Below are 25,267 nucleotides of genomic sequence, written 5' to 3'. Positions count from 1 at the left end.
GTGGTGTTAAAGCCCAGAAATCCAGGCAGAATTGTGACTTCCTGCAAAAACCATGATTTTATTTCTTTTTTCCACTGTACAAACTTGTTTAACTCTCCCTTCACAACTCTGTTATGAGTCAGAGCCCATTGACAGAGTTCTGCCCCCGCTGTAGGGTGAACCCTCCAAGGGAACCTTGTTCCTCCCAAAAATATCTGAGAGCATACCTAGATTGCCCCATGAAAACTTTGTGTTCCTCTAAGAACAGCTCATTTAATTTCTCTGTAGTTTTATTCTCACGAAGGAGTCTGTGCTCAGAGAAACTTGTGGTATAAGTATGTAAATAGTTTTTTCTGGTGGTGGTGAGGAGTGTTGAGTTGGGCTTTTTGGAGGGTTTTTGTTTTGTTGTTGTTTTCATTAATACCACATTGTTTGGTGCATTTTCTGGTGGGACAGTGGCTGAGTTCTGCATTATTCAGGTTTTTCATCGAGGTAATGCCTGTAGTCATCTCTCATTAAACCAAAGTCCCAAAACATCTGTTTCATTCCTCTAAATCAAGAAACTGTGACTGTTGAGACAGTGAAAGGTGTGTGAACCTCCTGCAGTTAATGCAGAGGCTGTCAAGGGGCTTTCCCAGGAGGGAAGATGTACACTCAGGAATGGGATGAAAAGGCCTCAGGTACCTGCTCTCTGAATTATTGCTGCAGAATGAAAGCTGGAGCTTCCTGTTCCTCTATGAACAGTTTTTTCCCCTTTCTGTTACTGAGAGCTTTATTGCATTTAATATTTTTTCCTAATAGAGCATTTTAGAGGAGTCTAGGATAATGACACTTGTTTTCTTTGCTGGCTCAGTCCTTTTGTGTTATCACACACACATCCAGATTTTAAACAATTTGCTTACTCAGAATTTGAGCCAATTTTTTATGGAATTCATGTAAAGTTGGACAAAATTAGGACAGTCACTGGAAGGGAAAAGAGCTACAACTTCCACAGTAAGGGTTGATCATCTGGGCATGTCACAGATGGATCCATTCTGCTTTTTCCCTTCTAGAATACCCCCTCCGTTTTATTCTGTTCTTTTTATTTCTTCCACTATTGAGATGGAAAAGCATTAAAATTAAGTTCTTTTAATTGATGACCAATAAAACTTTAACTTGGTTATTAGTTAATTATTTAAGTTATTTTAACTGGTAATGTGATACACTAAGCTATGAATAAGACAATTATTGAAAGTACATCCAGTTCTGGTTCTACAGCTCAACAAAATGAACATAATGAACACAGCAGCAGTTGCAAATTGTGAAAGCTTTTATTTCCCTTTCATTATCAGATTAATAAATAATAATGTGAGAGAGGGGTGCACCTGAAACAAGCACCTCAGGTGTTTTAGGGTAAGAATTTCACTTGGAACATTGGTAGCCTAAAATCAATAACCTGACCTTTTAGAGAAGATGAGACATTTCAGTGCTCTCTGCAGTAAGTGTTGAGTGTGAATGTCTTTGCAACATGGTTCAGACCCAGGTCACATGTGGGAAAATCCATTTGTGGATTTTTTCCCATAATCCTGGGAACTACAGCAAGGTGATTTGGGGTTGATTTCCTGTTAACTGGATTGCTGTTGTTTTTCCTCAGCGTTTGGCTTCTGTGGGACTGGATGCCAAAAACACGGTGTGTATTTGGGACTGGAAGAGAGGAAAGCTCCTGGCGACAGCTACAGGCCATTCCGACAGGGTAATTGTATGGAAGTGTTCCTGGATTTTGCCTGGGAGCTGCACAAGTGTTTTAAAAATAAGTTTTATTTTGATTAGGTTAATGCAAAGGTAATTTTGGACATTCTACCTGGCTTTTAAAATACTGGACAAGATATTTATTCCTTCTCATTGTGCTAGACCCAGCACAAGGTACTGTTAGTAAGCCTAGGGAGGAAATATGTTGTGCCTACACACTGAGTAGGGGGATCTGTAGCTCTTTGTATGTGATGTGAAATGAGAGCTCAGTGGCCAAAGATCATCTTGTCTCTGAGTATGTAAAAAAGACAATTTATCCTGAGGGCAAATTTAGTTACAGCCCTTTCACTTTTCCTTAAGACAGTTACCTGTAGAAGAAACTTGATTGAGATAAATATTTCTTTTATATTTGTTAACTTCAGGTAAAGGATCATAACTTAAATAGAGATGAGAACTAGCCAGATTTAAATTTAGAATGTCATTCAGGATTAGGAAATGTTTTACCAGGTTTAGCATAAGCAAAATACCTCCCTGACATATATAAGCACATGGATGCATATGTTAAAATAAATTATGGACACATTCTGACAACTTGTATATATATATATTATCATATTATAACATGTTTTACATCAGTGAAAGTTTTTCTACTGACCTCAGTAAGTGCAAGATCAGGTTCTGAATGAACAGAATTCTCCAGGACAGGCTAGAAGTACTAAAATCTTAGTCCCAGTAGACTTTCCCAACTAGAAAAAGGATCTTCTGCACAGAAGAGGGAGCGGGAAAGAATGCCTGTGTAAATATTGTTTATTCAGTAATATCCTGGAGCTGGAATGGGCTGGCAGTGTGGAGACAGGGATGAAGTGTGTTGACAGAACTGTGTGAGGAACCCTCCATGTATGCCTTGACCTTTCATTACAAAGAATTCCAAATTTACTTGTAGAATGTTTTTCATTTTTAGTAATATGTTCCAACAGAAATTATGGCTAAGCACTGAAGCAAGCTGAACCTAGATGCCATTACTGTATAGATTAAAATATCAGCTTAATGTATTTCTTAACAGATATTTGATATTTCCTGGGATCAATATCAGCCAAACAGAATTGTCAGCTGTGGAGTAAAACACATAAAGGTAAAGAGCTTTCATTGTTTACTTGGAAAAATTACTTGCACAAAAAGAAATATGTGTTCTCACCTGATGAGAACTTGAAATATAGGACAGATTATATTTTCCTTTCTTTCTGCTGTGAACATTTTGCTGAATGCATTGGTTTAAGCCAGTCCAGACATTCAGCAGTGCCTGAGCTGCAGATTACCTGAAAAAGAAAGTCAGGAAAATCCTTTGGTGCAATTTTCATCATTATACACTTACAATTTTGGGTTTTCTGCCCCCATTCCACCCTATTGGCCTCAGCCTTTAGGGGTTTCTTGTCCAGCATCACAAAGGATCACTGTGCAGCTGTAGGAGGAACCAAGATAAAAAGTGTGAACAGAATGACCTGCACTTGGGCTTCTCATGTAACACCACTGAGGAGCGTGCAGGGCCTGCAGAGACAAAACTCTGGTGCCCCACTGTTTGCTCCCTCTAAGTCACCCTTTATGGAAGTGTTTGAAATAGAAATCTAGATATATATTAGATGTTTAGGATAAAACATTCTCATGCCTGTGGAAAGCTTAGAAACAAATCCTTGTCTGCCAATATCCCTTTCAGGTTTCTATTTTTCTCCTGTCTCCTCATAAACATTCCTAACAGATGGCAATTATTTCACATGACTGGGGTGGGAAGAGCTTTAACTAGAAGTTTAGGAAACCAGTTAATATCTCTAGTTCTGGTTCCTGAGAAGCTCGTGCCCTTAAACCACCACTGCTTCAAACTGTGGGTGGTTTTGGCAGCAGTGATACCATCTGTTGTGTTCTGCAAGCTGTTTTCCAAAACCTGGGCTTGTTTGGCACCTGTCTGCTGTTTAAAATGGCTATAATCACCCTGAACACAGAGAATAGCAGGCTTTAATCTCTGTGTATTGTAAATTATAAATACACAGAGATAAAGGAATGCCAAAAAATTGGAAAAAAGCAGCATGGAGGGGAAATTACTCCGTGTTCCCCTCCAGTGGTGCTCCAGCAGCTGCCTGAACTTGCTGTTTGGTACAAGGCTGTGAGAATGTGATAATAACAGCTCTAAAGGAATTGTATCACTGTGGGAGTTGGGACTGGTGCTTGGGAATTGTGCTGTTTCTTCCTTTAGCAGTCCAGTTCTGCTGGCTCACTTGGCTGAGCAGCAATTAGAAGCTGAGGTAAAGCCCAGGAGCTAAGGAATCTCTCACTGAGCTCAGGATCCTCCCTCCACCCTTCCAGCACTGCTGCCTGCTCTCCAACCCTTCCTCAGCTGACCAGAAGGGAGGGGAGTTTAGGTTTTACTCAAGGAATGAGAGCCCTGGGAGCTGTACTCCCTCTGATGTTAAGAGGCAAAGGGAAAATTTCACTGCATTAACAATAGAGAGGAAGCTGAAACAAAAAACCTTGATCCAAGGATTTTCAGGAAAAAAGAATTTTAGAAAAATACTTAAAAATGTGTCTGTAGGTAAATGAAGTGGGAATAGATGGACATGATGAATCCATGTCAGACACATCATTATTCCTGTGCAGGCTCTGCCAGTGTCTGTCAGCTGACAGAGCAGGGATGGCTCCACTGACACGCTGTGCTGTGCTGCACCCCAGAGATTTGCTGTTCTATATCTGCAGCTGTCCAGAACATCCTGGTGCTGACAGGACTGGAGATTTCAGCGCTTCCCTTGCACATCTTTCATTCATATTCTCTTTATTCTTCCTTCCCTGGAAGGTCTGGTCCTTGAGGGGGAGCTGAGTACACAAACTGCGGTCTCTGCTTGGTAAATGATGTTCATTTAAATAAATAAAAAGCACCCTTACTCAAAAACAGGTAGTCTGATATCTCTAGCTCACCTCCAAAGACAACCTCCTGAGGCAAACTTTCTGTATTCTTCACTCTTCTTCTCCTTCCCAGTCAGAGATTCCTTTTTGCAGAATGTTAATGACTTTTGTGTGGCAGCTGAGCAAGTCCCCTTTCCACACTTGGGAACCTGTTACTCCAGGAGTCAGGGAGTTGTCTCACGTACGAGCGTTTGCAGTCCCCGTGGAACAGATGGTTTCTCAGTAACTGTGACTATATTTGAGGGGCACAACTCTTTCAGTGCATTGGAGAAGGGCAGAAATGTGTGCTCCAGCACACAGGTTGTGTAAGATAAAGTATTTTATCACTTCAGTGCCGTAGCTGTGTTTTGCAGACAAGAAAAATGGGATTTTCTTGGGTTTAAAAACATGCACTTGTCTGGACAGCGTTTCCCAGCAAAACCTGATAAAGGACAGTGAGAGAATGAGAAAAGGCAGTGTGGCAGTAGTGAGGCAGCACTGAGCCTCACCCTCTCAAGCAGTTTGATCATTTCCTTTGGGTTTAGATGTACATTTGCCTGCATCTTTCCTTGGCAAATGGGCAGGCTTTGGAGTAGGGGGTGCTCTGACAGGACTGAAGGAATCATTTCCGTGCCTGGCCAGACTCTGCTCTGTCAGGATGTGTGTCTGCCATCTGCACACTAATGTGGAAACCCAGAAATTCTGTAGAAACCTCTACTGCCATCTGCCATTTGCATTTCACAGTTTTGGACATTGTGTGGAAACGCCCTGACAGCAAAAAGAGGAATATTTGGTAAAACAGGAGATCTCCAAACAATCCTGTGTTTAGCCTGTGCTAAAGAAGACATCACCTACTCTGGGGCTTTAAATGGAGACATCTATGTTTGGAAAGGGCTCAACTTGGTCCGCACAATTCAAGGAGCACACAGTGTAAGTGGTGTTTTCATGTCTGTTTGATAAGGAACTGTTGATTGAACTGAAAAACTTCCTGAAGGCTTAGCTACAAAGATTTCCTTCTGTTTCGGGTCAGAAGGATGTCTGAGGCTGTTCAGCAATTAAGAACTTAGATGTAATGTTGTACTTGTTGACGTGTTGCCAACAGATGCTGGGCTGATAGTGCCAGAATTGCTGATATTTATAGCCTCCATCTAACCAAGTAAACCAAACCTCAAATGAAGTCTGTAAATCTAAAGTTTCACAGATTGAGTAGCTTCAGTTATGATCAATATACATAAAAATAGTTGGCAAGCAGGTTATCTAGGCTCAAATAGAATTTTACCATTAAAGTTCCCAGTGCTGGAGACTGACTCCTCAGAAGAGCTTCAGTGTGGAAGAAACCTGTTGAATCTGTGAGTTTGCACTCCAGCCATATTCCCAACAGTTTACTCCAATTGTGTCCATAACACACACCCACAAACCACCACCCCCAGTCTGGAGCTCTCATGATTACAGAGTGAAAGGGGGATGTGCAGGATTGTGTTAGATTTCTAACCAGTCTAATACAATTAATTTACCTCTGTTATTGCTGCAATAAAAGCACAGTAGAACTTCCTTGTCTTAGTTCAAATATATTTGAGAGCTGCTCCTATTTGGAATGTGGCTGTGGGCAATGGCATTCTGATGTGGGGTTTTTGGAACAAAAGGAAATAAGACAGTTTTCTTTAGAAAAGTGATATGACATCTAACACTTGTCACTATAGTGTTCTAGAAAGTTCTAGAAAGAGCACTGCAAAAATAACAGGTTTTTTTCCTGATCTCCCAAAATTAGCTATGGTGACAGTTCATCAGGATTTGTAACACCTCTTCAAATTAGATCTCAGTACTGATTATTTACAAAAGTGATCCCTAATTTATGAAAGCAGAGGGACTGGAGTCAGTGGGACATTTTCCCTGAGGAACTGCTGTGAAACTGCAGCTGCAATAACACAGGAATGTCTTTGGCAAGCAGTAACCCCCTGTAGTATATTAGCAGAATTCGGTTTGCAGAATTTTAGTTAGATTCGTTAGAATGATTAAATACATCCTCTTTATACATAATGTGATAAATTATGGTGTTTGCCATGGCTAACATGCAATCTCTATGTAATTAATAATTAGAAATATTAATTTATGAGGACATTGCACAAGGCCACTTTGAAAATGGAGGTCTTCTCTCCATTGTATTTATCTCCATGCAGTTCACCTTCTCTCCCAAGCAAGGTTTTCCTGATAAAATATGGACTCATCAGGCATTCCTCGAACTATTCCAAGATAGTTCAGCACAGTCATTAATCATGAGACATTTTCAGAACCAAGGAGAAATTCAAACTGTAATAGAGACTTGTTTTCCACAAAGAGAATGAATTGACACTCTTTCAGTTCCTGTCAGATTCCAAACGATGTCTGAGCTGAATTCATGAAAGAATGTCTCAGTCACCTCTGCTCCTGTAAGAATATTTGTATTGCTTGTTTGCTTGGTGTTGTTTATCACGAGTAACTATTTATTTTAAGTGCTCCATTAGTTAGTCAGTTGTCCTTGTCATAATATTACCTAACCAAAATTTGAAGTTCTGCAGATAGGCTGCATCACTGCTGTTTGCACAAAGGTTTCTACATAAACCAGTCGAGTGGAGCACTTGAAATAAAAGTTGTGTTTGCTGGTTTGCTTTCTGGATGGGCAACACTTTTGTGCCCAGCAGGTTCTGGCCTTTAACAAGAGTTTGAAAACCTTTGCTTTGTGTGTATAAATTGGTTGTAAAGGCCTTTAAAACTCGGGCTGCTGTTGGTTAACAGGCTGGAATTTTTAGTATGTATGCTTGTGAAGAAGGCTTTGCCACTGGAGGGAGAGATGGCTGCATTCGGTTGTGGGACACCGAGTTCAAACCAATTACTAAAATTGATCTCAGGGAGACTGAACAAGGATACAAAGGTAATGAACTATTCCTTTAATGGTTTTTCACACATCTGGATAATGGATTGTGACAGCATTTAATGTGAAGCATAGATGTCTCTGCATGCTGCTGATTTTTTCTCTTAATGGCTGAATTTATTTTTTGATCTGTGTTCCCTTCCTTCTCTGACAATTCTGTGACCTTTGGAGTGTTCCCCTGGTTCATGGTACAAACACAGGGATGAAATCATTGCTCCCACCTTGCAAATGCTAGAAGATAAGAGAGCTCATCAAACACCTTAAGATGGGAGAATGTAGTTAGCCAATCCTTTAGTAATTACTTACTTGCAATTCATTTAACTAATTGAGATTTCTGGAACCCGATGCACAGAGATGCTGACCATCTGACCACTCCACACATGCCCTTGGAATGGTAGCATTTGGCAGGTTTGTTGGAGAAAATGTTATTCAATTGGTGATAATCACATTTGTTGAATCTAATCCTGCTTCCTGTGAGCTCAGTCATCGCTTTATTTTATGATTTGAAGCACTTATAATCTCACACATCACCATGTATGCTCTATCAAGGGTGTAATGTTCACTCATGGAATTTAGCCCTCAAAAAGTTGTCCAAGACACAAGCAGCAGTCCCTGTGCTCTGCACTCCTGGCTTTATGTAGTGTTTTGCAGCCTGAATTGTAATGTTTAAAATTTCTAGAAAGCAGTAGCAACATATAAACACAAAGCAAAGATCTGGGCAAGTGAAAACTGCCTTCGAGGCTACTCCCAACCCCTGGAAGTGGGGTTTAATTTTCAGTTGGCATTGATTAATTTAAGCAGCTCTGTAGCCTCGAGCAGTGATGGAGCCTTAATGCTTACCTGGGACCTTCTGTCCCTCCCTTGCAGTTATTTTTCCAAAGCATTTTTTAAAGGCATTGTCTGTCAAACAAACCCTGAGAGCAGATAATCTTCCTTCATGTGCAGTTCACAGAGAGCACACTGCCTTTCCCACATCCAAAGGTGTGCTTTATTCTAAATCTTAACAATGTCCATCTTCCACCAAATTCCAATCTGAATTCCATTGTGTGGTCATTGGTGTGTACCAAGAAGGTGAAAGTCAAAACTTCAGTGTGAATTTAGCTAAGTCATAAAATGGCATTATAAAAATTAAAAGCTGTTGGAAATGGACAAGAAAATAAATTAGGAGAAAATAAATTCTCGGGAGATGAGAATATTTTATTTATGTGACCTGTAGTTCACTGCATTTTGTATTTGGTTCCAAAAATATGTGAAAATGATGATGTGGGTGACCTTGACTGCATGACAAATGGATTTTTTAATTCATTCACATCTCACAGCATCTAGACCTATTATCCAAACTGCTTTTCATGTACTGGAACAGAAAATACAAACCCTGCAAGCAGTTGACCAGAGAGTACTACTAAATTGCTCAGCCTGCTGAGAGGGTGTTTATAAGCTTGTGGTCAGTAAAATTCCAGCTCCAAAGTTAGGATCAGATTTGTGGAATAAGATCAAGCTCTCTTAAAGTTATACAAAGCAAAACTCTGTTGGTTTGGATTTGGAGAGGAGGGATGTAATTTTTCATATTTTTTTAATAATCCATTTTGATTGAGGTGGAAGAGTGTGACAAATGGGCACAAACCATTGAAATTCACCATTAAAATTTTATTTGAATGTGCAAAAAAATAAAGCACTGGAAAAAGGAATAAACCAGCTTCAGTCACAGGAACCCTTGGCTAATAGAAAATTTTGATCTTTAAATCCCGTGAAATGGAGCTGGTTTGTAAATGCCCAAGGTGCTCAGCAAGGATGTTTTGTGTACCAAATGGAGTAAATCTGAGGGAGCAATGGATCCAGCTGGATGTTGTGTGTGTGCCAGTGGCAAAGCTGTTGGTGGGGAATGGCCTGTGGAACCTGCAGCGGTGGCACGGGCGGCGCTGAGCGCAGCTCCCGCCGTGCCCGCAGGACTGTCCATCCGCAGCGTGTGCTGGAAAGCCGACAGGCTCCTGGCGGGGACGCAGGACAGCGAGATCTTCGAGGTGCTCGTCAGGGAGAGGGACAAACCCATGCTGATCATGCAGGGCCACTGTGAGGGGGAGCTCTGGGCCCTGGCCGTGCATCCCAAGAAGCCTTTGGCGGTCACCGGCAGCGACGATCGCTCCGTGCGGTAAGGCTGGATCTGCTTTGTTGATTTTCTTCCTTCACGTGCACATTCATTTGTAATGGATTCACTTGCTGCCCTTCTGGTAAGATTCTGTTAAAACAACATTTTCCCCCTGCATTTTTCTTAGCAGCTTTGCTTTTTCTCTTCAGTTTTCATATTTGGCTGTCATACATCGTGTAAAAATAATCAGAATTTATGTTCAAAATGCACTGGATTTACCTCTTCTGCTTGTATTATTGATTTATTCCTGCTGTGTACAGGGAATCTAAATGGGGAATGGTCACCTCACTTCTCTTCTGGTAATATCAAGCAACAAGCTTAGGGTCTAAATACCTTTGTCCAGTGTTTTACTCAGAAGATGTCTGCCTCAGCCTTGAGTGTTTAGGAAAATGTGGTTTAAAACCAATTCAGTTAAAATGCCAGAAAATGAGATTAATGAAAATGCACCAACAAGATATCCACCGGTAAGGGGCAGTGGAGGGGCAGCCACTATCACTTCTCTCTGTGACCAGTGACAAGACCCAGGGGAACAGCTGGAGCTGAGTCAGGGGAGGTTTAGGATAGATATTGGGAAAGGTTCTTCCCCCCAGAGGTGCTGGCACTGCCCAGGCTCCCCAGGGAAAGGGCACAGCCCTGAGGCTGCTGGAGCTCCTGGAGCATTTGGACAGCGCTGCCAGGGATGCCCAGGGTGGGATTGTTGGGGAGTCTGTGCAGGGCCAGGAGCTGGACTGATGATCCTGATGGATCCCTTCCAGCTGAGGATATTCTGTGATCCTGTGTTTAGTTACACAACTTGCATCTTGAGGTTTTGTAGCAGAATTTTTAAATTTTGTCCACATATTTGTGGATATTGTCACAAAATCAGGGATGCTCCTTTTCCTCCTGTGTTAGAATCTAGCATATTTATAAGTCTCTGGGGAAAAAGGCATTTTGCTGTGCTGAGTAAGACTTGACTGTAGAGTTTGGAGGTCCATTTCAGTCTCTCCCTGAGTCCACACCTGCACAGCTGCTGTGTGTTCTCACCTGAGCATGGATTCTGCCCAGTGGAACTGATTATTTACCTGTGATTAAAGAGACGGGGATTTTCCTGAGTGACAAAAATCCATCTCCTACCATACTCCCAGCTTCTGATTACTGCACCTTCAGATTGCACATTATGATTCACCTCTGCTTTGAGGCTTGCTGCTCAGCTGGGATTTATTTTTTCTTCCCTTTCAATCTTTTCACTTGTACTGGTTTCCTATCCCTGCCATCCCTCATCTCTTTCTAACCCCAATTATAATCCAAGTGTGAAATCCACAGAACTGCCAGTTGTTCTCCACAATCCTGTTTCCTCCCTGCTGCCTACAGGAGGATGATTTCTTTCAGTTTCTGCAGTGGTCTCTTCTGCTGGGGTTTGCCTGCCCAGCATTACAGACAGGCACAAGTGTCCTGGCAGGATGCAGGTCAGCTCTAGAGGAAGGGCTGCAAAGCTGGGATTAGCATTGCCCTGCTCTCAAGCCAATAATCCCACTAAGAAGGGATTTCTTGTCTTGGGCTCATCCCTTGGTGGGTGGGCAGAGTAATTCAGCTCCTGGAGCTGGAGGAGGTGCTGCTGACTCAGAGGCTGGCCCAGCCCAGGCCCCTCCAGGACGCACTGCAGGGTCTGCGTGCACATCAGACCGTGATTAGTGCTGCTCTTATCGTTCTTATCTCTGCTGGAGCAGTTATGATATCCCTGATGCCTTTGGATGTGCCATTCTCTCAGCTGCAAGGGCTGTACTGCCTGACATCGCCCTTCTTTGAGCTGGTTGGGCACTAGGGAGGGTGGGATTTTAATTCTAATGGGATTTTTTTTATAGACTTTATAGCCTATAGGCTTCATGTGAGGAATTCCATTGAAATGTATAAATACTTTCCTTGAGATTAAAAAATACACAGAAGGATTTTTGTACAATTTTTCTCTAATACTAAAATTGTGTCAACGTGGATGTTTCTGTATTGCCCTTCATTGGATTTTTTTTCTTAGTATTTGATTATCACACTATTTTTCAAAGAGTGGGTATAGAATAGAAATCTAAACTGGTCGAGAAATTATTTAGTGACTCAGATCATATTCTTGTGTCTGGGATGTCTAAATGAGAAGGGGAGTTGCTGTATTTTTCCCTAGCCCAGCTGAGAGAAATAGCCAAATACAGGTTTTAAACATTTTAAATTTCTAAATCAAACCATCTCAACTAGGCAAGCTGCCTGTTCCCTGTCTCCTATCACAGGAACAGGAGAAAATAATCATTCTCTGAAGGCACAGAGAATTATTTATTACATATATTAAATAGATGGTCATGTTTTGCAGTTAGGCTTCCAGAGTATTGGACATGATTAATGTGGAAACAACATTTTGGAGCAATAATTGTATCCTGGTGTTTTCTTCAAAATCTTTCCAAAGCCTTCCTGGTTCGTTCTTTGTTATATTTGGCTTGCAGCTTCTGCCTTGTGAGGCTGCAAGATTCTCAATCCTACTTCTGGTTTGTCTTTGAAAACAGATTTAATGTCCCACACTGATTTATCTCCCACCCTCTTTTCAGGCTCCATCCAAGTTGTGTTTTTGCTGTTTATTCCAGTGCCACCATCAGAACTCTTTTCCCTTGGAGCCTCTTGTGCTCCCTGTGCAGAGCTGAGCTCAGTAGCATCCACATCCTTGGTGCCAGTGCTTTCAGTGAAAATAGGAATTGTTCCTGTTCCAGAGCTTTTACTATGATTCTCAGTAATGCCTCCCATCCAGCCTGCCTGTTCCTTTCTGTCCAGCTTTGCTCTATAACTTGGTTCATCATCACATTACAGCTCTTGCACAAATTGTTCTTTTCTCCAGTTTAGCACATGATCACATCTGATGAATTACAGTTCACATATTCTACTGAAGATGTTATCAATACATTACATTTTTTACTCTATCCTCAAAGCAAAGACAGTTGGGTAATGTTGCCTTAATTTCTCTACCCTGAATGAGGTCTTTTATGCATTTACCCCCATTATTTCTAAGTCTTGCAGACTATTGAGATCTGATGGGTCAACCTGGAGTGATTTGGGAAGCTCCCTCCATTCCTTCAGAAAAATATAGGGGCATTATTTGCCTTTATCTTAGGACATAATTTACTGGTTGATTCTTTTTAATTACACTAATGTTAATGAGGGAATCAGTATACAGCTTTGTCTCATTGCTCGTTCAGAGTTAGGACAAGGAAGTCTTCCCTGTGCTTGGAGTGCTCATGTTTCCTGAGTGAAAATGTCACTCTGAGCTGCATTGACCCTTCCTGTCTACAGAAACTGCATTTTTTAAATTCATATTGGGGAATTCAGTCAGATAAGTGAAGTTTGGAAATAACACCAAATGATGATGTAGTTGAGCTTCACTCTGTTCTACCACAGTTGTGTTAAGGTTGAAAGGACCTCAATCCTTTACACAGTATTAACTCAAGGGGTGTGTACAAGTGATTTTCCCAGCTGAGTTAGACCTTTGGGGTTCCTCTTGATGCCACCCTAACCCTGGGCAGTCAGGAAAAGCCCCCTCCTGCTTTCCCTTCCCTTTGGGGCAGGTTGTGGAGCCTTGCTGACCACGCGCTGATTGCTCGCTGCAATATGGAAGAGGCCGTACGGAGCGTGTCCTTCAGTCCTGACGGATCCCAGCTGGCACTTGGGATGAAGGATGGCTCCTTCATTGTCCTCAGAGTAAGGTAAGATGAGAAAACCACTGGCTATCTCAGCAGAAGAAAAAGAAATAATAATTGCAGGTGCATCCCTTTTAAGAGGTGGTAGTTTGGCAAAGAGGAGAAAAATCTATGCTTTAATTAATTTCAGAATATTAGCTCTTAGTAATAATGTTGATAAAATTTAAGATTTACAAGTTTGGCTCTTTTCCTGTAGTCTGAAGTTATACAGGTATTTAGTGAGAAGAAATGTACATAACAGGGAGAACATAGTTTGGAGAGGGATCTTCTTCAGTGATGATTTATTTCCTGTCATACACATACCAGGCAAAATAATTGGTGATCAGAAGATATTTTTAGCTATTTTCAAGATAAACCTGAATTCTACTTTTTGTGTTAGAGGAAAACCTTTTCTTTATTTTGCATGGCTGCATCTTAAGCATTTTCTGTCTGAAATGCTGTTATGGAAGGCAGTCAGAAGAAGGTAAAGCCTTAAACTGGCCCTAGAGTGAAACATCCAAACCCCCAGAATGTTTTCAAAACACAAAAGCTGTTTTAATTGATACCTGGAAGAGTTTACCCCCTCCTGACTACTCCCCATATGTTTGCCAAGCATATACTTAAAATACTTGGAACTCCAAGCTGATAGGAGGGAAAAGCCTGGGAAAACCCCTCTAATGCTCTGCTTTAATGACTTTAACAAAACTTAAGTGAGCTGTTCATATTCGTTTAAAAGCCTTCCCAGTGACTATTTTTCTAAAGAAGTTAATCTTCTTTGTCTCCCAGTAATCTTGTCCTTGTTAATTTGTCTGATGCCTCCTAGAAATCTCTGTCGTGGGTTAGGAATGCTTCTCCTTCCAGGACCCTGCTTTTAACAGTGCTGTGTGTCAGGGTTTGAAAGATGCCCTTAGAAAATGTATCTCAATAAATCTGGGTGGGATGCTGCTAGCAGTACTTCATGAGAGCAGGTGAAGAGAATGTAGAGCACTGTGGATGGGCTGTGTGGTTTCTGTCTGTTGCTTTAAAAAATACTTAGAATCAATGGAAGGAATAGGAAGTTAGCCACAAAAAAAGAAAGTATTTTTATCTGTGGATTGCAAATCCCCGGGTTTCCAGCTGTCATTGCCCCCTCTGGCTCCTGCAGGGACATGACCGAGGTGGTTCACATCAAGGACCGCAAGGAGGTGATCCATGAGATGAAGTTTTCCCCGGACGGCTCCTACCTGGCCGTGGGCTCCAACGATGGCCCCGTGGACATCTACGCCGTAGCCCAGAGATATAAAAAAATCGGGGAATGCAACAAATCCTCCAGTTTCATCACTCACATCGACTGGTCTGTGGACAGCAAGTTCCTGCAGACCAATGATGGTGCTGGAGAGAGGCTCTTCTACAAGATGCCCTGTAAGTTTACCAGGGGCTCGTGTTATAAACAAGTTTTGGTTTTGGTTTGGAGAGAACACCACAAATACAACACAAATATTACAGGTGAAAGTAGAGTTTCCTGGCTGAAACACAGAGAAATAACCACTGCTTGTTTTTTAAATCAATGTTCACTGAATATCCTCAGCTTTCAGGAAAAGCTGTCTCTGCTGTGTGAATTACATATTTTTTCATAGCAACTTTTACAGGTTGCTCTCAGGTAGCTGCCAATGCCCCTCTGTCCCTGTTGTCCTTCCTTCAAATGATGAATGATTCCTGTTAGGGATCAGGGTGCTTTTAAGGATGTAAAAATAGGAGAACTGTTTGAGTCAGCCTGAATTGCTGAGGTTCTCAATGTAAAACCTTGTTAGTAGAAGCAACACTGATAGCTAATTGACTTATTTTCACTCTTATTTGAGAATGCTTTCTAGTATGTAGAGGAAACTTTTGCAGAAGAGAGCTTTAGAAATAAAATTTTGGGCTCTTTTGAGCTAGTTTGGCAGCATTCAATCAACTCTAAAACAGCCCCTGCAAGTAAAACGTACCACAGAATGGCTGACTGACCAAATTGTGACATTTCAGGGACTTAATGTGGATGAAAAACTCCTCCTAGCACGTGAGCATGATTTAAAATTGTGTATTATTAACCTTCTGGCACTTGAAAGTGTTCTAGGAACTCATGCTATTCACAGTACTTTCTACTGAAGGCATTTCTTTGGAAGATTTGGAACTATGAAGTTTTCCCAATGTTTTTAGCATGCTAATCCTAATTAGCATACTAATTCTCATTAGTATTCTAATTATTTCTAATACAGCTGCATTAGAACTCCTTAGATCTGTGATGTCCTCAAACACCACAAATGAGAGATTATAGTAATTTAAAGAAGATTGTGACTCTTCTTAATTGAGGTTAAAAATTAATCACAACTAGAATACACAGATAAATATAATGAAAAGAGACAGAGTTTCTAAAAAGCAAATGATGAAATTGGTTAATTCACCTGCACATTTTCAGCTGGGAAGCATCTAACGAGCAAAGATGAGATCAAAGGAATTCACTGGGCCTCATGGACCTGTGTGATAGGATCTGAAGTGAGTGGAATTTGGCCAAAATACACAAACATCACAAATGTCAACTCTGTGGATGGGAATTACAACAGCTCCGTGCTGGTGACTGGTGATGACTTTGGGCTGGTGAAATTATTCAGATTTCCGTGCCTAAAGAAAGGTAAGATGGAATTTTGTATGGCTGAAAAATGCAAGATTTGCCTCAACACCATATTAGTGTATTTTCTAATGGTGGCTTTTCATTCTGCTGTAAAATTCAAATTAATGTGTGCACAGTTCCTGTGGGCATTAATGAGACCAGACTTTAACACTCTCTGTTTTTTTTAACAATTACTCTTCTGTAATTGTTTTCAGAAGTGTTGAGAATGTGTGGCTGCTTCCTCAGAATTTTCACTGTACCAGGCAGAAAGGCAGCAATCCAAATCAAGCAATCTTTTGCCTTTCTGAGCTGTAGTGTTTAATTTGATGTCACATCCCAGTATATTTTCAAAATCTGTTTTAGGAAAAATGTAATGCATGTGTTGGGCTCACCCTGGCACTCATGGGCAGAAGGGTGAAAATTAAACCTTGTGTGTGTGCTTGGTACTTCCTGCCAAGGTTGAAGTACTTTGCTGACAACTGAAGATATTGTCCATATTATTTTATGCCACTTATTTTTATATCATAATTACTTTTCTAATCAGCATATCAAATGAGGCATTTGAGTAATTTTTGATTTTCAGATTTTACAAGCATATGTTTCTGTTAGGAACCTAACTTCATTAGTTACAAGGTTAATTTTTTTCCCCAAACCAACAGCTCTCTTCTTGTTTTCAGGAGCTAAATTCAGGAAATATGTTGGCCACTCAGCCCACGTCACCAATGTGCGCTGGTCCCACGATTTCCAGTGGGTTTTGAGCACAGGAGGTGCTGATCACTCTGTTTTTCAGTGGAGATTTGTTCCAGAAGGGATAACCAATGGCATCCTGGAAGCCTCTCCACAAGGTGAACATCATCTCTGTTCAAGTATTTATTAAATTAAGTCAGCAGAGAATGCAGCACTGCTGGAAGAGCTTTTATTGAATTAACAGGAAAAAAAAATCATAATTCTTTGGAACTGCATATACTCAGCATGTTTGGGACACTGAAGCTTTCAAAGAGAAGCCTTGATTTGGGGCACATTAAAAGCTGCTGCAGTCTGAAATTATTTGTGTTTGGGAATACATAAACAGCATTCCTCAAAGTGTGTGAAAGAAGACATTTAGAGGAACTGGATAATTAAATTTTCAACCTTAGCCATCTAACTTGCACTCAGAAGTCATACTACACATATTTAATTGTTTGTTTTTCAATGCAATCTCACATATCTCACAACAATAAATTTCTCATATTTATGCAGTAGCTGTACTTCAGATATTCTTCTTGTTATAGTCATGATCCTTATATTATCCTACCCAATCCATATGATCTGGGTCATGGTGATTGCTAAAATCTGGATTCCCTGCAGCAGACGGGCAAAATTTCACTCTGTGCATGCACAATTTGGTAAAATATCTACATTACAGCAAATATTTTAAGCACAAAGAGTGATCAGTGAAAGCTTTTATTTGCCATTTCTGCGTGTTTGCTCTCCAGACCCTGTTTTGAAAGCAGAATTCTCTGATGCTGGAACTGTACCAGTAACTGCTCAGTGATTTTTCTTCTCTCTGCCACCTTCCTGCCCCGGGCAGGCAAGCAGGAGAGACAGAAATGAAGCCTGACACATTCAGTCAGCCCCCGTGACTTTTACAAGCTGCTGGAGCTTCCAAACTTCTTGAATACTGCTTTGCCCATAGTCTCAATTATATAAAAATGTCACATGCTATTTTCTTGTGGTTTCATGTGTTCAGTTTATTGATTTGATTTGATTTTTTAAAGCAGAGGGCGGTGTTGATTCCTACAGTGAGGAATCGGATTCAGATTTATCCGACGTGCCAGAGCTGGATTCTGACATTGAGCAGGAAGCCCAAATCAACTATGATCGCCAGGTGAGTGTGAAATAACACACAGGACCAACTTCCCAGCACCACTCAGCAAAGAGAAGAAGTTTACTGCTGACTCATAGCTGCTCTCAGTTATTTTGATGGTATTCAGCTGATTATGCAACCAATATACGTAAATCCTTGAGCTGGAGATGAGAATTTGAAAGGGCTGGAAGGTGATCTTTAAAGTCCTCTCCAAGCCAAACCACTCAGTGATTTGAGTTCTGTTTACAAACCACTTGAACCTGATTCCAGGAGCTGTTGTGATTGTGAGCTGAGTATTGCCTGTCCAGTGTCCAGTGGCCTTCTAGCTGCAATGGGGAAAGGTCAGAAATTCCTCAGAGCAGGACTGGGATCGGGTATTGAGGGGGGAAATCCCAGAATAAATTGGTTCATGTTGAATTAAGGGATTTAATGACTGACATGAAGCTGCTTTCTGGAATGTGGGAAGTTCACCTCTAACATTCCAGGTTTTAGGCGAGGGAATCCTTTATCTTTTCACCTCACTTTCTTGACTACAGTAAATTGCATAGGTCCTTCTGCCAACAGCTTCTTTCACCTGTTTATTTCAGAGATCAGTCGTGATTGGCAAATGAAACAGATTTTTCAAAATTCTCTCCCTTCCCTCTCATTTAAACCCAGTTTCACCAGAGTGCTGGTCCCATCCTCCTCCTCCTCCTGATTTTCCATTTGTATTCAAATCAGTCATCATCCTCCTCCACGCTGTCTGTGTGTCAAAAAGGACGTCTGGGTTTAAAAACTACAAGTGACAATATCACTGTAGGCAGTTAAACAGCAATATTCCAGGCAGGTTAATGCATGGAAAACCAGAAACAACTTAAAATAGCATCTCAGATAGGAACTGTGAGACAGCCCCAAGCAGAAGCTGCTTTTGGCATTTTATTAAAGGAAATAATTGACAAAAGCACAGGGAAATAAAAACATTGATCTTATTTTGAGAATTGGGGTTTGGTTTGGGTTTTTTCTTTTTAATGTTATGCCTGAAGCAGCAGAGAGGATTCTACATTTTGAGATGCATCAGAACATGATGCCCCAGTATTTTGTTTCACTGAGTTTGTTTCCTTCTTTTCCTTTCTTCCAAAAATCCAGGGTTGCTAATTGGAAGTCAGGTAGATTTCTGTGGGAGTGGCAATTTCTTTGTCCATTTGTCCAAGAAATGTAGGCACAGGAAAGAAACACCAAAGCTACATTTTAGCATTGTAATGGATTTTGTTTGGGGGTGCTTCAAACACCTTTAGTGGCGCCACAGAGTTTTAGCACTTCTGAAGTGTTTCAATGGAAGGTGTTTTGTGTGTGTACAGAGCTGTAATTGTGCTTTGGGATTCTGGACACATTGGCAGATCACTGAAGTGGTTTTGGTTCCTGGGTATTTCACCATAATCCCGAGATAGAGCCAGTTCCTCATACTCAGCTTTGAGCTTGCACATTGAAGCACAGACGAAATTAAAAAACACCTGGAGATTCCCAGTCACCATTTACATTCCTTATCACTAAGTGACACTGGAATCTTCTGGAAAAAATACCCTCTGCTGCTGCTGCTCCAGATTATTGTTCTGGGCCACTCAGGCCAGGAGAATTCATTGTCCAAAAAACATTTATTATCATCTGAAAGCTGGGAACAACAGTGCCTGGCTCTGCATTGTAACCACTGAAGATCACATTAGCATATATTAAATTTCATGCTTAAAGTCACTTTCACTCACATACACAAATATTTATAAAACCAGAGACGTACAGTTAACTTTAGCAACTCCTCTTTAGGTTTACAAAGAAGACCTACCTCAGCTGAAACAGCAAAGTAAAGAGAAAAACCATTCTGTGCCCTTCCTTAAGAGAGAGCGAGCGCCCGAGGACAGCTTGAAGCTGCAGTTTATACATGGGTAGAGTAACATCAGATAATATTTGTTATTTCTCATTGATTAACATTGCTGGGGTGTTCTAACAATTTGGATCAGAGCATAAGCAAAGCATTTTTTGGTGCTTACCCACAATTAATTTATCATTGTTACTGTGGTAGTTCTTAGAATATCAGATACAGATTTTCTGTTTTCAGTTGGATTTCAGGCTGGATGGAGCTCTGAGCAACCTGGGCCAGTGGGAGATGTCTCTGCCTGTGGCAGGGGGTGGAACTGGGTGATCCATAAGGTCCCTTCCAGCCCGGCCCATTCCATGGTTCTCTTTGCTAAGGAGCAAGGGAAGCTTAGAGCACTGATAAATAACACATCAGTGTTGAGTTTTGTACTTGTTGCTCACTACACCTGATGTTTCCCAGAGCAAAGGTTCTCTGTTAATTGTTTGTAATTGCTGTGATTCATTAAAATGCCTGATAGATCTCTGCTCCAATCCAACTCCTTGTGAAGCTTACTTGGACACAATTCTATGTAAATGTTACAGTCTTTTTATGAAATGAATGCTGATGTAGGAATTGAGTGCAAGGAGGCCCTTGAAATGATTCCTGAATTCCTGCTCTTGGGGGGAGCAGTCTCTGCCGTACCTCTGAGCTCAGGCTGTCTCCTCAGGACTCCTTTCCTTTAACACACCATGATTTATAACACAGATTTCCCCAGCAGCCGTGGGACAGCCACGAGGTGTTTGGTGTTTGCTGCAGGTACAGGGGCTATGACTGCAGGAACAACCTGTTCTACACTCAGGCAGGAGAGGTGGTTTATCACATCGCCGCCGTGGCCGTCGTCTACAACCGGCAGCAGCACTCGCAGCGCCTCTACCTCGGCCACGACGACGACATCCTCAGCCTCAGCATCCACCCCATCAAGGACTATGTGGCTACTGGGCAGGTGGGGACTTCAAACTGATAGAAGTTATATTTTTATACAGAATTAGAAAAATCCCCATTCTCTTTTTCCTTAAATGAAGTGTTTCCTCCTAAATCCGGGCAAACTGAATGTTGTTTCCTATTTCCCTGCCAAGACTGCTGGAGGTGATGATGAAGCCGTTCCTCTATAGCATAAACTCTGCCAGTCTTGTGCTATGGCCTTCTAAATCTTAAATTTACTTTTAATCTCTGCAGTAAAACACAGGAGCTGTGTTTTAGCTCCTTCCTAGAAGGTTTTGGACTTTCATTACTCTGTTGTGGTATTCTTGTCCTGCAGGAGCTTTCAACAGCCTTGCTCAGATAAAAGCTGTTGGGCACTTTCCTGATATCTGGTACTGAATGTGATGTATTCAGTGTGTACATACTCATTCAGACATCAGGATAAATGACACCATGAATATTCTCCTGAATAGTGATAGAGACCAGCCACTGATATTGCTCTGAAAGAGAAAATAAATCTTGAAAAAGATAAAATAGGCCACATGACAAAGATATGATAATGCTAATTACTGTTACTGGTGTGCTTTGAACTTCTGTGGGCAGAGATGCCAAATAACCCTTTGATCTAGGTTGGAAGAGATGCTGCCATCCATGTTTGGGACACCCAGACCCTGAAGTGTTTGTCATTGCTCAAAGGCCAGCACCAGAGAGGAGTGTGTGCACTGGATTTTTCAGGTAAGCCACTGCCTATGTTTATCTAAATGATTAATTTAAAAGCAGCTCTTGTGATGAAATGTTAATTCAAAGAGGTGTTAAATGACAGGCAGTACCAATTTTACATGGAAGCTTGCTGACTTGGGATAAAAATAGCGTGTGTAGTGAAGTCAGTCGTGGGCCTTTGGTCACTTGGTCAGTGACTGATTTTGGCAGTGTCTGGTAGATAATACCAGGTGTGCAGCTGGAATTCTGGTCACTGTCTGCATGGTGGTGTGAGAATTTTAAAGCAGGCAGGATGGTGACTCAAAGAATATAAATGAGTTGGAAATGTCATCTCTGGGCTCATCCAGTTCTTCACATTTGCTAGCAATTGTCACATTTTTCAGTGAATTTACAGAAGAAATAAATATGACAAACAATTGTATGCTTTCTCTCCCACTTGCCTTTCCAAGCTGGCTGCCCTAAGCTGTCTCAGTTTTTAGAGGATAATTCCTACTAAAAGCACTAAAGCACTGAAGAATATCATCCATATGGTGGGGACTTAAATACTTCTGTATCTTTATAAAAGGGCTTGAAAACTCATTCTCCCTTCTTCTATTAAAAAAAATAAAGAGATTACTTTATCTGAACTAGCCTCTACTTGATCTGATTTTTTTTTCAATTATATTCAAAGCTTATTTCATATTCTGCTCTCCAGAAATGGGGTATTCATTAGGATGTAGATCACATTTGTAAGACAAGACTATACGAAAGAAGTTTGACTTCCACAGAGATAAATCTGTGGAACTCAGTCATATTCCATTATCAGGAGAGGAGCCCTGGTGTTCATCCAAGAGCTTGAATTCAAAAGTGAAATTGCTGACCCACTGTGGTGTGTAAGCTCCCTCTGAAAGGAGATAAAGTGCCAGAAGGAGGGAAAATGGATAAGGATGATTTAACTGATATTGGTGTGCATAGATGTCAAAAATCTTCTTGTTCAGATCCTTAATTGAGCAAACGTTCTTATATTTGAAAATATACCACTTCGTGGTTTGTATTTTTAACACCAAGTGAATTCCTGTCCAAGTAGGAATATTCTGGATCTTGGAACCAATGTACCTGTAAAGAATAAGCTGGCCAAACATTCTGTGGACATTAATCTGTAAAAAAATACTGAAGGTTTTTTAAAAGTGTAGCAACCATTCAACATTACAGTGTTGCTTTAGGACCTGATGCCAGGAGTAATGCCCACACTGCATTCCTGACTGGCTCCAGGTGGGATTCTTGGCATTGACAGGGACAGAGAGCTGAGCAAATGTGCACCTCCCTGCAGGATCAGAGGCTGCACTGCCCTGTGTAGGGGATTTGCATTGTCTTAATAACAGAGATTTCAGAATTAGCTTCAGATCACACACTTTGGAGCTTACAGAAAGAAACCCGGGGCTCCCAAGCTTTTCTGGCTGTAGCTGATGCAGCAGCTGACTCTTCCCCTGGTTCTCCCTGCCCTCACTCCCTCTCTGAAACATCAGCTGCTGCCCATTTCTGAAAGCCGGGTCCTTCTGGTGCAGCCCTTCTCAGGACACTGATTCCAAGAGGATCATTTCATTCCTGCAGAGTTTGGTTGTGCCCTCTGGTGGCTAATTTAACATTTATACCTTGGGATATTGTTTGGAGGGTATAGTTCATGTTAGTGCATAAACCTCCTGTTTCAAGTAAATAAACTTTAAATTATTGTGTCTTTTGGGGATTTTTAAAATAAACTTTTGGTTTCTTGTCCTGTATTTTATCTTCATTTTTTCCTACCTTATTCTGCTCTTTCCACTTGGTCCTTTTTCTTTCTGACTGATTATTAAATTCCCCTTCTCCTTCTTGACTTGGTTCTAGTAGAACTCAGTCATTAAAGTCTGTAAGAACTTACTCATCCCTATGAACTCTGCAGTCATTCTGATGGAGTGATTTATACCAGTGACTCTCTTTTTCTTCTTGAAGTCAAATATGCCCAAGCCCAGAGTCCTTCACATCATTCATTTCTGAGAAGCACATTCCCAGATCAGTGCTCTCGTTCAGTCTCTGCCCAGCTCTGCTTCCTCCAACTTTGACTTTTCTGCAGTTAAAAAATCCAAGCAGGTGATCAGCTCCTCCTACACCCTATAAAGTTCAATTTTCTTATCATAAACTGCAAAAATCATGGCTTAGTTTTATAATCTTTTTAGAATTTCAGGACAAAAGTTTGTCTCCAAAACTTTGTTAGACATGATTGTGTTTATCATTATTTCATACATGTGGCAAGTGTGCCTGGGTACTGTTGAATTATGGATGATTTTCTCTTCTGGCTTTCCTTCCTCTCATTATCAGTACTGCTGTGTCTTTCCTGCAGTGAAAGCAAAGATAGCCAGCAGTTATTTTTAGCCTTAAAATTTTATATCGTATTTATAGTTTCATCACCCTGCCTATGAACATTTCATACACTACTAAATCTCTGCACCATTTCAAGCAAAGAAAAAAAGGCATCATCTGATCAGAAATATTTCAAATAAAATGCAAGGTGAATTTAGAGCGCTTATGAATTTATGAAATTGAATTTCATTGCCTTGTTTGATCCTCCCTATTTTTGTTGTACTTAAGAATTTTTTGCCTTTGGGAAAGATCTGAACTCAAATTTCTTGAACTATTGGTTTGGGGAGTTTTTTTCTTTTTATCTATATATCTATATATATCTATATATCTATAACTATATCTATTGATATATATATAAACAAAGAAAATATATATTTAAAATGTATATTATAAATATTTCTATATTTTTATTTCATTTTTATTAATTTATTATTTTTTATTCATTTTTTATTTATTTTTATATCATTAGAAATTCAGTTTGCAATGTGATTGTTTTGTTCATTGCCTGTTACATTTTCAGCTAAAGCCTTAGCACCTTTAACTCTCAGTATTGCTTCTGTACAGCTGATGGGAAATGTTTGGCATCTGTTGGGCTGGATGATAACCATGCCATTGTGTTCTGGGACTGGAAAAAGGGAGAAAAGCTGGCAACAACCAGGTAAGGATAGCCACAGTTTAAAATGTCCCTTCTGATTACTTTTTTCTGGATAGAATCATCCACATTTTTCCCTATGAAAAAAGATATAAAGCAACACTTCCCTCTGAAAACAGGATGGTGTTTCAGAGCTACATACCCAGATTAAAAACCTGGGGATGCACAGTGCAGAGTTTGGAAATTGTGTGAACTATTTCTGGCAGGAGTTCCTTAGCCTTTCTGTCGTGAGAGCCACATTGGCACTGTGGTTTGTTTCAAGCTTTTCAAGTGAAGTTTAATCTTTTCTCCCAGTTTTATGTCCTGGCTCAGGGCAGAAGTCACCAGAGGTGTCATTTCCTTTATGTGTCCCATGATGTGCTGGGTTCCATCAATAACCAGATCACTTTCTAAAAAGAAAAAAGAGTTCCCTCTAATCTATATATATTTTTTTCAAGCACTGCTGATTCTGCCTTTCTTCTGAGCCAGCTTTGTCTGAGCTATTTGCTCTTTCAATTGCCAAAGGACAGCTCAGCCAACAACCTGACAGTGAAGAGTCCTCTGCAATTGCTTGAAGGGACCAATTCTGGGAAGAGAATTGGACTAAAATTACATGTTTGCTATTTTATATTCAAGTACTGGGTTGCAATAATAGATGTTCAGTGTAGGAGAATCAAACTGTTTGAGAACCTGGTTTCTGTCTCAGCCTTGGACAAAGGAAATGTGCCCCTGGTCACTAGGACTGAGCAGAATTCCTGTGAGAGTGGATGCCTGTTCCAGAAGGGCAAGGGCAGAATCCTGTATGCTCTCTGCAGCCATGTAATGTAGCATTGCTCAGTAGAAATTGTTAGTATAGCTGCAAAAAAGTGCCTGTGAAAGGTAATTGACTT

General features: G+C 40.8%; 1 protein-coding gene across 1 annotated transcript in view; it reads left to right on the top strand.

Annotated features, from left to right (window-relative positions):
* Nucleotides 1-25,267, top strand: part of EML6 (EMAP like 6) — an 86,048-nt gene that overhangs the window by 28,433 nt on the left and 32,348 nt on the right. Inside the window, exons 3-16 of the mRNA XM_058833967.1 lie at nucleotides 1,613-1,711; nucleotides 2,771-2,839; nucleotides 5,380-5,565; nucleotides 7,408-7,543; nucleotides 9,491-9,692; nucleotides 13,262-13,399; nucleotides 14,517-14,773; nucleotides 15,807-16,019; nucleotides 16,676-16,843; nucleotides 17,759-17,865; nucleotides 19,642-19,760; nucleotides 20,489-20,675; nucleotides 21,283-21,388; nucleotides 24,311-24,404. Of these exons, the coding sequence (XP_058689950.1) occupies nucleotides 1,613-1,711; nucleotides 2,771-2,839; nucleotides 5,380-5,565; nucleotides 7,408-7,543; nucleotides 9,491-9,692; nucleotides 13,262-13,399; nucleotides 14,517-14,773; nucleotides 15,807-16,019; nucleotides 16,676-16,843; nucleotides 17,759-17,865; nucleotides 19,642-19,760; nucleotides 20,489-20,675; nucleotides 21,283-21,388; nucleotides 24,311-24,404 (2,081 nt within the window). The remainder of the gene's footprint in view (nucleotides 1-1,612; nucleotides 1,712-2,770; nucleotides 2,840-5,379; nucleotides 5,566-7,407; nucleotides 7,544-9,490; nucleotides 9,693-13,261; nucleotides 13,400-14,516; nucleotides 14,774-15,806; nucleotides 16,020-16,675; nucleotides 16,844-17,758; nucleotides 17,866-19,641; nucleotides 19,761-20,488; nucleotides 20,676-21,282; nucleotides 21,389-24,310; nucleotides 24,405-25,267) is intronic.

This window comes from Poecile atricapillus, chromosome 3 (assembly GCF_030490865.1).
Source record: "Poecile atricapillus isolate bPoeAtr1 chromosome 3, bPoeAtr1.hap1, whole genome shotgun sequence".
NCBI classification, from domain to species: domain Eukaryota; kingdom Metazoa; phylum Chordata; class Aves; order Passeriformes; family Paridae; genus Poecile; species Poecile atricapillus.
This window is presented reverse-complemented; position numbering and strand designations above follow the sequence as displayed.